Source organism: Anser cygnoides, chromosome 2, assembly GCF_040182565.1.
Source record: "Anser cygnoides isolate HZ-2024a breed goose chromosome 2, Taihu_goose_T2T_genome, whole genome shotgun sequence".
In the NCBI taxonomy this organism is placed as follows: domain Eukaryota; kingdom Metazoa; phylum Chordata; class Aves; order Anseriformes; family Anatidae; genus Anser; species Anser cygnoides.
In genome coordinates, this window is record NC_089874.1 from 81,000,001 (window position 1) to 81,015,000 (window position 15,000).

Here is a 15,000-nt window from a genome sequence, read left to right on the forward strand (position 1 = left end):
CAAGAACCAATTCTTTTGCACGGTGTGTGTAACCTAGAGAAATGGCATCAAGCTGAGTCAGAGATTAGCTACGTTGAGGGAATGGATTTGCACAGTGTTAATGCCAGGTAAGGCACTTTCATGCAGATAGTGCAAAACCACACAACCCACAAAAGTGTTTTAGTTATAGCAGTGTACCAGATTTTTTCCTCTCCTAGCCCTGTGTATTTTGATTACCTATATGCAATATGTTCAATTATAAAAACATTTATTTATGGAGTAGAGAATACCAAATAAGCAATATATAAAGATTTTTACTGAAAAATGACATGCCATGAATATAAAAAAGAAAGATACATTTGTGTATGCAACAAATAATTAACAATGAAAATTCACTGCTGTTAGCAATATTAATGATATATATATATTTTCCAAGTATTTCTTATTTCTAAAAGCATGAATAACATCTGCTCTTACATTAGAAAATAATAACAAAAAATAACCACATAAACAGACTGCTATCAGGATAGTATATAGTTCATACTTTGGGGAGCATTAACTCAGTATTAGCTCAGGAGTTCCTTCCCAACTATTCCATCAGGTGGTTGGTTTTTAATGGCATAGAATTATACTTTCCTGACGTTGCTTTTAAAGGAATAAAAAGAGTTGTAACACTGAAGAAGACACAATATGAAAACAGTATCCACTCTACAGATACTCTACACATGCTCTACAGAGCTCTTTGTGTGGAAAATAATAAATGCACTGGCAATATAGGCATAGAACAAAAAGGGTTTTAATATTAGGGACAGGGTAGACAGAGCTAAATTAACAGGAAATGTCTACTTTCATGTTAGCATACTCAGAAGCAACAGATCTAAATTGCAGTTGGACCACTGTGCTGCAATTCATAAGCCCTTTTGCTTAAGTAAAATCTTTAGATACCTGAAGTTAAACAGAGAGTGAACTCCAAAGTTAAACAGAAAGTGAGCTATGACCAGATCATGAAAATGAGAAAAATCGAAGGTGAGGACCCATGTTTTTACATGCTTTGCAAATTTTAAAATCTTTTATTATAAAAGAAAGACAGAAAGAAAGACAGAAAGATGGAAAGACAGAAAAAGAAAGGAAGAAAGGAAGGAAGAAAGAAAGAGAAAGAAAAAGAAAGAAAGAGAAAGAAATAAAGAAGAAAGAAAGAGAGAGAAAGAAAGAAAGAAAGAAAGAAAAGAGAAAAACGGAAAGACAAAGACAGAAAGACAGACAGAAAGACAGACAGAAAGACAGACAGAAAGAAAGAAAGAAAGAAAAAAGAAAAAGAGAAAGAGAAAGAGAAAGAGAAAGAGAAAGAGAAAAAGAAAAAGAAAGAAGATGAAAGTATTATTCATTCTTGAGCATGTCCATGAAAATGAAGAATTTTGAAGAAGAAGGAAAATTAAAGCTAGAAGCTTTGGTGACACTCCAGTCTCTCCCCTTTTCTTCTTCAATAAATATAATAATAATAAAATAATAAAGAAAAGTCAGATGGAAGGGAGGCTAATAGTGCCATAGTGACTTCCTCTTAAAACTCAATGCTGCCAATAAAAACAGTGAAGCTCTTAGTGTTGCCTTAGCACTTTCCCCCCAGACTTATAGAACAACTGTTATGTCCATACTTTCAGGTTACTTCAGATCAATGTTGTTAGAACAGCATGAAATATAAAATGATTTACAAAGGAGCATAACAACATTTTTGCTGGTTTGTCAAATCTTCCACTGCTTTTTTTATCACCCCCTTAACCTTTGGGCATAAGTGACAATGTCGCTTGCAGTTAAAACAGAGCACTTTGACATAGCTGACATCGAATTTACTTAATGCTAGATCAGGCTGGAATGTGTACAAAGGCTGGTATGTCTGAGAAAGAAAGTTCTGGTGTGACTGCTGAGGAATATTATCCTATTCCCAGGGTACTTGTTATAGAGTGCTAATGTCAGAATGTCAACAAGGGAGCTTTTAAACACTGGAATTACACAAAGATATAACCTAAAGTATTTCTGAGCATAGATTGTTCAAATGGGTTATCCTCCACTGTTGTTTCTTTTACATTTTTCCATAGGCATATTAGTTTCCTCAAACTTTATAATTGGTTTAGAATTCAGATAAATTAAGTCAATTTTCTGTACACAGTTTTATTACAGTAATCATTAAAATGAATTATTAATTTATTTTTTTAACACAGTAAAGTATATATTTATTTAACATTTGTCCAATATGTAGCTCAGTTTGGCTGACATCAGCTGAGGATTCCATCAAACTGTTCCAGGTAGGAGTGTTGGTTCTATTAACAGAGATTAATAAATAGTAATAGATGTAGACCAACGTGAAATGATAGAGCAGAGGCCATTGGTATGCAACAATGCTTTAAATATTGCTTGAAAAGTGGCATTGCACAGTTCATTTAATTATGATAAAATATTATGTTTCAGTATGATGAAATACATTTTTATATACATTCAAATGTGCTGTCATGTCTACAGATTAATAAAGAATGTGCCTACATATGCTTGGGAGCAACAGTAAATGAGTTTTCAGATCTGTCAAACTTTGTTGTTGTTGCTTCAGGCTTCTTTTTCTATGTTATACTGTGTATCTTGAGATAAGTTAGCTGGATATGCCTGCCTTTGTAGTGGTGTCGGGGGAGCAACTGGTATCAGAATAGACGACCAACTTTTCTGAACTTTCCATTGAAGAGCAAATTTCCACGAGTATGTTTTTTGAAACAAATAAATGTTATGTCTTAATAACAGAGTCTTTTCATTTGTCAGAATGTTATGATAAATAAAATATTAAAATACAACACACCCTTTAACATAAAAAATTAGCATCTGAATGAGATATACTATCACCCCCCAAAACCCACTTTAGTCTTTTTCTTGGAACATATATCAACTGTCAGTATCAATTATTTTGACTTTCTTTTCCAAATAATGTTTGCAAGCATTGTCATCAGCTCCTGGGAACATAATTGATTTTCGTCTTCTAGAATGTTTGCATGCAGATGTTTAATTTATTTTGATCTTATTCAAAGACATTCTTCTCACCCAGTTTCAGAAAACCACTATATAAAAATCTACATTTGATCAAATTGCTCGGTCTCACTGTAAAGACAGGGAAGAGGAATATGTTCTTCAGTGCAATTCATCGCACCCAGAACCAGACTTGTTAATGAACATGTCAAACGGACTTCACCTTAAAACCTGTCTGTTTCTGTCTATTGACTTGTATTGGTGTAGCATCTAGTTTTTTGCAGGAGGAAAGGTGATAGGCTGCAGGGATGGCCTCACTCACAAGCGACCATGGGCATCCAGCCAGCTCACCACGTGTTCCCACCACAGGGCATGGCTGGACCTAGCTGCCATGGGTGGGCACCTCAAGGACAGCCTGGGGAAGGGAGAGCAAAACACTGCCTGGCAGGAGAAAGAAAAAGGAAGGAAGGAAGGAAGGAAGGAAGGAAGGAAGGAAGGAAGGAAGGAAGGAAGGAAGGAAGGAAGGAAGGAAGGAAAGATGGAGAAACAGCCCTGCCAGCACCTGGGGTAGAGGAGGAGAAGGGCAGGAGGGGCTCCAGGCGCCAGAGCAGTGATCCCCCTGGAGCAGGGACTTCCCTCCCCCAGCCCCTGGGCAGGCCCCACGCTGGAGCAGGGCACGGTGTGAGGAGGAAGGGGCGGCAGAGAGGGGCTCTCAGGGACTGACCCCAGCCTCGGGCCCCAGCCCACGTTCTCACCCTCCCACTCTAGTTTTAGTTGCCAATAAATTAAGTTAAAGTTCACCAAGGTGAGTCAATTTTGCCCATAACAGTAACTGGTGTGTGATCACCCTATGTTTATCTTGACCCTTGGGGTTGTCCTTCCTATTTTCTCCTCTTCTGTTGAGGAGGAGCAGTGTAATAGTGGCTGTGTTGGGGACTGGCAGCCAGCCAAAGTCAACTCACCACAACTGGCCAATTAAAAAATAAATTCTGAACAACCAACCCAGATTTTAATGTCAGTCCTCTAGACCTCTGACATGAGGACAGAAGAGTCTTTTCTGAATCCTTTCTTCCCATACTTGGGTAGGATATTGGAAGGAATATGAACGCAATGCTCCCACCCTTTTCTCCTCAGGGTAGTCTAAGGCTTTTGTAGAAAACAAACGGCCAATAGGCCATGAAAGAAAACAGAGAGAGCACAATGACATCTGTGAAAAATACTTTAACTAGTTAACATAAAGCAATATATGCCCAGAATAGATTTATCAGAAAGGGTGAGCCTGTTCTTAAAATAGCTGAGTGAGAAAAACACTTATTTTACTTTGATTTCTTTTTTTTTTTTGAAACATTTTTTTCTGAATTTCACTAATTACTTACTACCAATGGTATTTGTGTAATAAAGAGAGATATAAACTTAAAAAATGCTGACAGAATTGTTCTCTTACCTGTGAGATATATGTCTTGTCAAATGGTTATCAGTACAGTCCAAATTGGAATGAACCTTTGCTTTTGTGATGTTCATTTACAAAGCAAATGCGGAGTGGTGAAGCTTACATTTCAATTATGTTTTAGGATGCTGACCATGAAAACTTCATTGTAATTGAAATGTCGGATGATTTCCAAGAACATGGTTCTGAATCAGAACAACGCTACCAGCTGCAGAAAACCAAAAGACTGACAAAACCTGACACTTTTCATTTGGTTACTGTTTGCATCGGAGTTGTTCGTCATGTTATGATTGTTTAGGGCTTTCTTTTCTGAAATTTGGTTCCTTACAGACTTATAACTCTATGAAATATCTGCATATCAGCCAGCCTTGCATAGGATCGTGCCTTTCCACATTATGAAATTGGTGTGAATGAGGACATGAGCAAATTCCTTTTTTTCTGGAGCAGTTAAAATTACACTGCCTAAGAATGGGATGCTAAGACAACTTCATTTTAGCTGGTTCATATGAGGACTTCTTGGTGGCTTCAGAGTGAATTGGGTGGCTGTGCACTGACCAGGAAGGAACACCGTTGTGTTTCAGGCTTTGTTCTCTGTGCTGTAAGGGCAGCAATTTCCAACAGAAAGTGGTATTAAAGGGTAAGAAAAAGTAGCATCAGAAGTTGTTATAGCCATTTGTTAAATAAACACATATCTGAACCCCTAGAACTTTTCTTAACATCAAAAATGAAACATGTAGTACAGTTTTTCCCCAGTCTTTTTCTCTTAGTTTTGAATTTCTCTTTCCAGCTTGCAAGTTTATAACCCCAAAACAGGTTAGTCTGAATTTCTTTATTTTCATTACAAAAGTTTTGTGCAGATGTAGCTAAAATCTTGGTTTTAGAACTATAATGATTAATGTCCTGAGCCAGAAAGAGAAGGGGGCAGAAAACTCAGAAACAAATGGGACACATAAATTGAACATCATCCCAGTCCCAAATCTGCTGAAAGAGTCTTTTCACAGTTTGATGTTGTTTCATACTCTTCCTCCGTTTCTTTAAACTTTCATTTTCCCATCAATGGAAAATTCTTCCTGCAGTATCTCTTATAATCTCATATACCTGTGGTTGAAAGACTCTTTCTGTTCTCTCTGTATTTTTCCTCACCCTCTGCCTTATACTTGTAACAGATTGCCAGCTATCAGAGAATCCTTTAGTGTGATAAATTGGAGTTAGAATTGAAGCATCCAATTTCTGAATTAAAATTCTAATTCTAGAATGCATCCTGTCATGATACATGGTAGCATGGTTATGGGAAAATAAAGGGACTTTAAATTTTGTTGTCTGCACTGATAGAGAAATAAAACAAACAAACAAAATCTGGCTTATTTTAAAATCAGTGGGCTTACTGACTGATAAAATGGGGTCAAGGAACAAGCAGAACTCCAGGGTATTAGATATATTAGATATAACACAAGCCAAACAAAAGTCTTCGGTCTGAACATCTCAATCAGATATCAGATCAGACTGTATGCCAATGAAAAAATGTAATGGATGCAGGTTGTTTTCAAGTTTAATAAAGAAATCAGTTACATTGCATTTGAACAAAACCAAAAGAAAGAAATATTGAAAGAAGTAACGACCCCCACCTGCTCCAGGTGTAAATCATATATAGATCTGCATAGAGTACATGGGTCCAAACTGAAGCTGCTAGTGGAAAGGTTGTAGTTGTCTATACGTACTATAAGCTATTTGGGTACTGTATTTGTAATATAAGTGTAAAAAATACTGCAGTACTGATGAATGTGGCCACTTGAAATAAAAACCACTGAAACAAAGTGTGCAAAATTTCAGGAAGAGGAGGAATTTTTCTATTAGTTAATTAAAGCAGTCATTCAGGGTTTAACAGAAACAGTGCAGCTTTCTCCTTTGCCTAAGAGGACGAAATCTCTCCACACTCCCTCTTTAACCTTTCTTCTCTCCTCCTGCCTGAATTTCCAGGCTATTAATGAGTTGAGCAGGGGCTGGACAAAGTCCAGCTGATGTACCTACATTTGATTTGGACTATCTAAAAGTCCAATTACTTCTTTAGAAGAAACTGGCATCTGCAGTTTGATGGAGAAAGTACCTTTCTGGAAGGTCAGAGATTTTGGTGCCCATGAATGTTCCAAATGAAGCTAAAAGAGTATGTGATTGGTCTCCTACCTCTGAGGAGAATGCCCACCCACCAGGCTATACAGTAAGCAAACAGCCAAGGAATAACTTCAAATACTGCACAGAAAGGGATTTAGCAAAATATGCCTCTGTGAAAATAACCTATTGATATTAAAGTTAATAGGATTAAAGAAATGCTAATCCTCCTATCTGGCATAAGGGGTGACCCACAGATGTAGTTTCAAAGCACGAAGGGATTGTAGAAGAAGGCTGGTCAGAAGGAGGAATGAGACTGCAGTCCTCTCAAGCATTACTGAAGAGAAAAATGTAAATCTGTCCAGAGTGAATAGAAAAGGTTACAGAAAAGAGAGAGATCTTCATGTCCACAACCAGCAGGGTGTACCACAGCAATTTTTATTTGACAGTTTTATTTTTATTTACATTTGCTATGTAGACCTAAGTAAGCTTTGACAGCCTAGATAAGGGCAGATCAGACTGGCCTAGTAATAAAGAAGTTACATGCAATGCATGTGAAATATTGTATAAAGAAAAAGAGACTAAAGAAGGAGAATGGAAAAAACTCTGTGCATAACCTTTGATAACTGAACTTTTTTTTTTTCTCAATACCTTGTTGACTAAAATTTAAAATATACATTACAATGCATTTCCAATGTTCGTTGTGGCCCCCAGACTGGCAAAAAAGTACCCTATAAATAGCTAAATAAGATAGATCAATTACAGTACACCCTACTCAGTTAGTTTTTCAATTATCAACAACGCTATTTTCCCAAGCTTGCTGTGTGGCTTGAATGATTTATTCTCAATACAATGCATTGATTTCCAATAAATTTGCCATTTGAATTAATTGGAAACATGAAATAATGGCAATAATATTTGCTTTCTTAGCTGTTTTGCTGCTTTACTTGTGCACACTTTTATTGCATTTACATATTAAGAAGGGGAAACTTCAGTGAGAGGAAAATGGTTTCTGAACAAAGTCAAGAGGGGAGATGGAGAAATGAAGGAGGAGGATGATGGGCTTGTGGATAGGGAGAAAGAAAGGAAAAATATTAGTGTCATGACATGGGGACTGCATGCATGAGGCAAGGTATATCAGGTTGCTCTGCCTCCCCTCATGGCTGTCTGCACGACTGCCTTGCAGCTTGTGCCTGGGCTCCACTGGCCTGCACAGTGGCATGTATAGGTACCTGGGTCTTGCACACTCTTGAAAGGGAGCCAGCCATAGCGGAACCCCATAGCAACCTCACACCATGCACAGTGCAGAGAGCTGTCCTCAGCAACCTGGAAGGACACAAAGCCTGGAGAGTTCACTTCTCCATCCCAGCTAGCCTGGGGCTGATGCTTACAGCTGAAGCCTGGTGTGCCCATGGTAGTTTCTTCCCTAGAGGTATTCTTGGAGAGAGCTTCTTCAGTAACACACCTTGGTGTCCTCAGCAGTGCCATGTTAGGAGGATGTTATTTGCTGCTCACAGATTATCCCCCTTCAGGTCATCTCCTTCAAACAGGACCAGAAGAGCACTGATCCCTCTGCTTTAAATCCTTCTCCCGCACAAACTCTAAACATTGATAAATGGTCACAGCAGAGTTGAGATGTGTGGGAAGATTTTAGTTAGTTAAAATTCCTCTTGCAGAAAAGTGCAACAAATACTCTTCTATTGACTAAGTCAATATTATTTTCATAGAATTGTGTTTTGGATAACATTCTGAAGTAGATAAATTAGTAGCATATTTATTATTCACATAAATACATAAAGGGATATTGGACTTATCTTTTCTGTGTTGTAGAAAACAGGGAAAGATGATAATGTACTGCAGCTTGTTATGAAGAATGTAATTGTTAATGGTATTTTCTTTGTCTTCCCCCACCCCAGTCTGTCAAAGGTATCCAAGACCACCATCTGAAAGGTTCTTACTTGTGTTTACATTTACTCTTTTGGTGATCTAGTCTTGTATGTATATCTACAGGTTCCTGAAACTGCCTGCCCCCTAATTCTATTGTTTCCTTGTATTGATGAGATATAGACCATGTTCTTCAAAATTTACTTTAAATTCAGAATTCTATAATTACACAGTTTCTCTCCATTTATTCAGTTTCCTCACAGAGGTTTTCCACTTCCTGTGGAAATAATAACATGTAATTTGAGATTGCCATGTGGAGTACAAAAAATGTCATAATTGCACGGATCAGTTCACTGTTGTCATTTCCTGAAATTTGAGGACTTTCTTACTTTATTATTTTTAAAGTAGACTTTTAATATTTATTTTTCTGATTAAAAGGGAAAGAAGTATAAAAGAAAACCCAGGCACATTAGGAAAATTGATTCAGTGGAAGTTTTAGAATATCTCTCTGAAGGCAGACATGGAATCTTAGAATCATGGAATGGTCTTCACTCATGTCTTTAAAGGCCAATTGAATAAGACAACCCTTTCTCATGACCCTGCGTCTTTGAATATAGCTTTTGGTCTAAACATTACTGTTGAAGTGTTTGTCCTACATTTCAGGAAATTAATCTATTTTCCTTTTTATTCAGGAAAAAAAAAAAAAAAGTTGAAATGTTTTGGTTAAAACTACACATATTTTAGGCTGCAGCAGGACATGCAAAATGCAGTCCAGATCCTTCTTGGTCTTTTCTTTATTAATAATACATAATCCCGTAATTTCATCTGTTCAGAGGTGGTACCATCCAAGACACTCATATCCAAGAAGGACTTCTCTAGCCCCTGTAGTAAGATCTAGGGTGAAAATGTGGGCCTACCTAAGTCACCATAGTCTGAATCAGAATCTACTCTTTGTGGGCACTGTCTGAGAAGCAAGATGTCTCTGCTCCTTATTAACCTTTATCATACTTTAATTTTCTTGGCATGCCTGACTCCAACATAACACACAAGATAGATAGTAATGAATGTGCTGTACAGCTCTAGAATGAAAATAAAGAGCTGTTGGTATCACCCCTAGCACTGTGGTAGCTGGGAAGAGACAACATCTGCTTCTAAGCTCTCATTAACTGCATTTGCACTTGTGCTCTGTTTTTTTATTTTTTTGCTTTGTTTTATTTTGTTTTGTTTTTTTATATAGAGAAATTATAGGTGGCCTGTAATTGCAACCTGCTCAGAGCAAGCAAGTCAAATGGTAAGGTCAAAACCTTCATTCTTCTCTTTCTGCAGACATCCTCATAGTAAACAGCAAAAAGTATTCTCAGTGATTTGTCAGTTTTCTTGTTGCCTGCCATCCAAGAGCCCAACAACTGCTGCAGCAATACAGTGACAGAAACTGGTGAATACTCACAGGAAAAAAGCAGTGAACTAAACCTTTGCACAGCTCATTCACTACTCACTGCTTACTAGAAGTCTACAGTGATGACTGATTTAAAAAGCACTGATATTTGGTGTATTTCCTATTTATTCTTTTATGTAAGCACAGGTTTCCTGCTGGCATGCTGGTGATGCCAACAGACAAGAGGTGAGACCAAGTACAAGACATATAAAATGCAAATAGATGTTGTCTAAGGTGGTGTCCCTTTAACCCTTACTCAGCCTAGCCTTTTGACCACCCACAATGGCAGAGTATTAAACACAAGAGCTTAATAAAGTTAGAATATATATATGTTAAGCTCCTGATTTTTCAAACTCAAAAAGGAGAGCTAGTTACCATTGGCACAGAATCTGTAGCAATAGAAAAGAAAACGATGCACAATATAGGAATAGGCTGAAGAGGCTGAAAAAAAGGAGAAAGAAAAAAGAAAGCAAGGAGTTTTGATCTAGACTAGCCTCCTGACGTTAAAGCAATTTTTCTTGGTATTTCTTTTTCCCAGCTAAGGCCTAGGTGTGTTTTAGGAGTCCAGGTTTGAACAACTGATTTATAAAGGCAGTTCATCTTCTGGTCTTGGTTCAATATTACCTTTGAAGTACTCTTTTGGGGAGCCTCAGCAACAGGAGTCGGGGGAAGCTTCAGGTTTCCACACAGCCTTCTGCTGCCATTTCCCACTCACCATTTTGGCTTTGTAGACATTACTGTTTTCTCTCTGTCTCTTCTGCTGTCAGAAATCTGTAGCAGGAGGCTCTCTGAAGATTGGAAAGGACTTCTGTGACTACAGCTATGACAGCAGATACTAGCTTGTTAATGGAAATCCGTTGTCAGTACTGAGTAGTAGGCTGTACTGAGTGGCAGAAGAGGGTGCCACATGAAAGAAGAATCTACTTAATTTACAGAAAAATGGCTATTTGTCTCTGACTCTTTTTGGTATAGTATTGATCTTTCATATGCCTGTTTTGCAATGATCATATGCAAGGTATTGCTTATCAACTGTCTCTTCAGCACAGTCTGTAATATTTAATATAATAAACTTTTGCCTAGTGACATTGATCCATGGTTGACTATGCACTTTACTGTTAAACACTTACAATCAAATGCAAGGAAATAAAAAGTGCACAAAATAAAAAATAATAATAAAAAAGAAAAAAAGAAAAAAGAAAGACAACACTCAAATGTGACAGTCAGACAAAATGAGGGAGACTAGCTCACATTAAATTGCAATGTGTCATGCCATTTCAAATATATATATATATATATATATATATATAATATTATTGTTGTTATTGTAGAAGAATACAGGCTGAAATTTGAGGTAAGAGTCCTGCCAGGCACAGCCACTTTTATTCTTTTCTGGTTAGGATTTCATAAACCTCTATTTACAACCAAGTCCCCTAAACATTTAAAATTGACTTCCTTGGAGTTTAGAATGAAAGATTGGTTGAGTCTTACTTCTCTTTCTGCAGAGGTAGGTGCACTGACAGTTAGAATAGGAGGTGGACCAGAAGAGCAATGTCTGTGGGGAAGGCTATACACTGGTCAGAACACAACACTACAGCACTCAGAGACGGGTTGTTAGAGGAAGTGAAAGAGCAAGTGGTTTTAAAGCTCCCTAGACTGTCAGCCTTCTGTTGGGTTAAATTTGAATAGGAGAATGACTTCTTTGTATAGTTTTTCACTTCAAGGGAAATTTTCTACGGTGACTGAAGGAAGGACCTGTAGACTCAAAAGCCAGAGCCTCCAGTTAAAAGTTTAATGCTGGCACTATATTTTCTGACACTAAGCTGAAAACAAGTTTGTATTGCATGAAAAAGACATTGGTTATGTTCACAGAGAAAGTCTTTTTGCACCAATATATACTTGCTTGTAAATTTTTTCATTGTACTTGAGACTTGAAGATTTTTTTGCACACATTTGATATCGCCATCTGTGCTTTTCAGTACAATGGCTAGAGAGATGTTATGAATTTCAAAATAAAATATTCCTGTAATTAAATTCCATACACTATATCCCAACCCTACATTTAAAATAAATTTGAAAATTATAAATTTCAAAATAAAATATTTCTGTAATTAAATTCCATACACTATATTCCAACCCTACATTTAAAATAAATTTGAAAATTACTTATGTACCTTCAAAAATCAGGGTTCGTCATAGAATGCACACAGCTAACACAGAAAAATGACATCTTAAGTGAAATAATGAAAATGCTGTACTAGGCTCATGCAGAATAAGAGTAAAAGTAGAAGGACATATCAATGCCCAGCTCTTTAGGGCCCAAGGGAATGGTGTCAAGCTGAGACAGGGGAGGTTCAGGCTGGATATCAGGAAGAGGTTCTTCACTGAGAGGGTTGTTGCGCACTCGAATAGATTCCCCAGGGACGTAGTCATGGCACCAAACCTGTCAGAGTTTAAGAAGCGTTTGGACTGTGCTCTTAGTCATATGGTCTGAATTTTTCGTAGACCTGTGTGGTGCCAGGAGTTGGACTTGATCTTTATGGGTCCCTTCCAACTTGGCATATTCTATGATTCTGTGATTTGATATCATTGAACTTCCTGTAGCAAATACCTGAGGCTAAAAATTAGCTCTTGCTCAATATTCTGTGAGTAGCAGCTAGTCCAAAGTCAGTCTAAGTTAGCACTGGAACTGTTTGCTCAGACCCAATTTATATATATATGACAGCATCCTTGTAATTAACATTTTTATATTGGCTCATATTCTTTCCAAACTCCTAGATTAGCCCTTAGATTTTAATTAAGAGGTCGAAGTGAGAATGCAAAGTTGAGTCACAGCCGAATACTCAAAATTTAGACTTTAGTATAAAATATGGAATAGAAATGCTGGCAGTATTGGAAATTGTGGAAATTGTGTTATTATTACTTTTTTCTGATTTGTTATTATTAAATATATTTTCTAAATGGATTTGACATGTTAGGAACCAGAAAAAAATGTGGTTAGGAATCTCAATTTTAGGACAAACGTCAGTGAAAGATTAAGTACTACCATTTGAGAAAAGTCCCTTTCTATCATAATTCTCTTTTTCAGTAATTAAATACCAATATTAAAATTCGTGTATGTATATATGTTTGTGGTTATGTATATCAAAATGAAGGTATGCATTGACTCTGATGGGTTTTGATCAAGGCTTACATAGGATTATAGTAAATTTCAAGTTTAATGAAGTCACAGAATCTAAAATTAGAATATTGCTGAAGGAAATGTATTGTACAAAAATTTTGGCTACAAATTTCAACATCACTGGAAAATTAACATATAAATTAATAACAAAGCTACTGCCAGAAACGTGTGTGAGGGCAGCTTGTTGGATTAGGCAGTAACATATAATTAGACATAACTATTACCAAGGATATCTAGATTCAGCAACACCTGAGAGGAATAGGAGCTTATTTGCCCTCCTTATCTAGTATTCTTTAAAACCAAAGATAACTTTTACATGTTAGGCATGGTTGCTTTGAACTCAGAGCTGCAGGCTATGCGAAGAACTGATACATATGCTGAAGGGAGAAATGATGGCTTTACAGTTAAAAACATTTATTCAGAACCCAAACCCAAAATTTAAAATCTGTGATGCTTGTAAACCACCAAGCAAAATGAAGATCTATAGTCAGATTCTGCAAATTCCAAACATCAGGGGAATTCAGACCCTGCATTTTGGGTAAGGGCCATCTGCAAATGATTATGAAAATATATTTTCATTCCCTGAGTTATTTATGCTGTCTTGAGATGAGAAAAGACACTACAGTCAGCATTATAAATACACATCAGAAGATACCCAGTCTCTTCTTACTATAGCTACTGTAATGCACTCCCACTATGAATGGGTCTGGAGATTTAATTGTTTCCATATCGATGCACATGGAGATTGGTCACATAAAACACCAGAGAGGTCAGAGGTCTGAAGCAAACAAGTGAAGTAACTGGAGATGAGGAAGAAAGTTTCTGCTCATAAGAGCTGCTAGTTACTTCTGCTTCTCTCCTCCAGTGATTAACTGCTTATACAAAGTTAAACATCTCTCAAAGGAGAGATGAAGTAGAAGACTTGCTTAGTAGCTCAGACAACTGCCAAAGTTTTTGTGCTCCTGCATGGGTAAAGAAGCAAGGTTTCAGTTCTCAGCTTGTTTTCTTTAAAGTGGAGATTTAAACCCAAACCTGAATCCCTGTTTCCCCTCCAGTACCCCTTCTCCCCACCCCCACCCCCACCCCCCCCCCAAAAAAAAAAAAAAAGTTAACTAGGTAAGTCAGGATTTTCTGAACAAGAATAAAACAAAACCTCATTGTGTGAACAAGCTAAAAAAAAAATCTGATCATCAGCTACTTTGAGATGATCTATTACCATCACTGCTTACTTTACAACTTGATACATTGGCAAAAGGTGGATAAAGCTTCAAAGAAAAGAAAATATATTCAAAATGAATACTAATTCTATTTACATTAATTGCAGATTCAGTCCCATTTTCCATTCAGTGCTTGCAATTAACTGCAATGATGGCTTAGTGCAGAAGAAACGTATCCAATGAAAAATTAGACTGCCTTTTTTGTTTTGTTTTCCCCATACAGATTACACCAGATTTACAGAAATATGTACCTGAGACTCACCTCAGAACATGAAGCTTGGTGTTTGGTTTAGTGGTTTTTTTCAGACTTTTCCCTCTTCACCTTCATCATTCTGCAAATATATTCTTTGTTTCAAGTACAAATAGTAAAGTTTATTCAACAATAATTCATATGTTTTCTCTTTCATGTCTTGTGAGGTGAATGTCACATTTATCAGTGTTATATGATCAGAGGAACATCACAAATCCTTGGCAGAAGTATATTTTCTGCAACGGTTACTCCTAATGTTACTCTTAACACTAACACATGTAGTGTGTTAAAGTTCTTCACCAGGTTTGAAGACCAGCAGTGTTCTGAAAAGTCAGATGTCTAACTGGAACTTTATCTATACTGATAAGAGCTGTTCTTCTCTGGCAATTAGGCTGGAATTCTCATAGGTTTATGGGATATCAAGGTAATTGAAGTACTTAAACACCCTAGGGGGAACCTGAAATGGAGGATTCAGTTGCGATGAAGGTATCAGGAATCCCT

General features: G+C 37.0%; 1 protein-coding gene across 1 annotated transcript in view; it reads left to right on the top strand.

The window, feature by feature from the left end:
- Nucleotides 1-81: 81 nt before the first annotated feature.
- The window catches only part of LOC136789925 (golgin subfamily A member 6-like protein 22), a 17,644-nt gene continuing 2,725 nt past the window's right edge, over nucleotides 82-15,000 (top strand). The window contains exons 1-2 of the mRNA XM_066991253.1: nucleotides 82-107; nucleotides 1,193-1,353. Of these exons, the coding sequence (XP_066847354.1) occupies nucleotides 82-107; nucleotides 1,193-1,353 (187 nt within the window). The remainder of the gene's footprint in view (nucleotides 108-1,192; nucleotides 1,354-15,000) is intronic.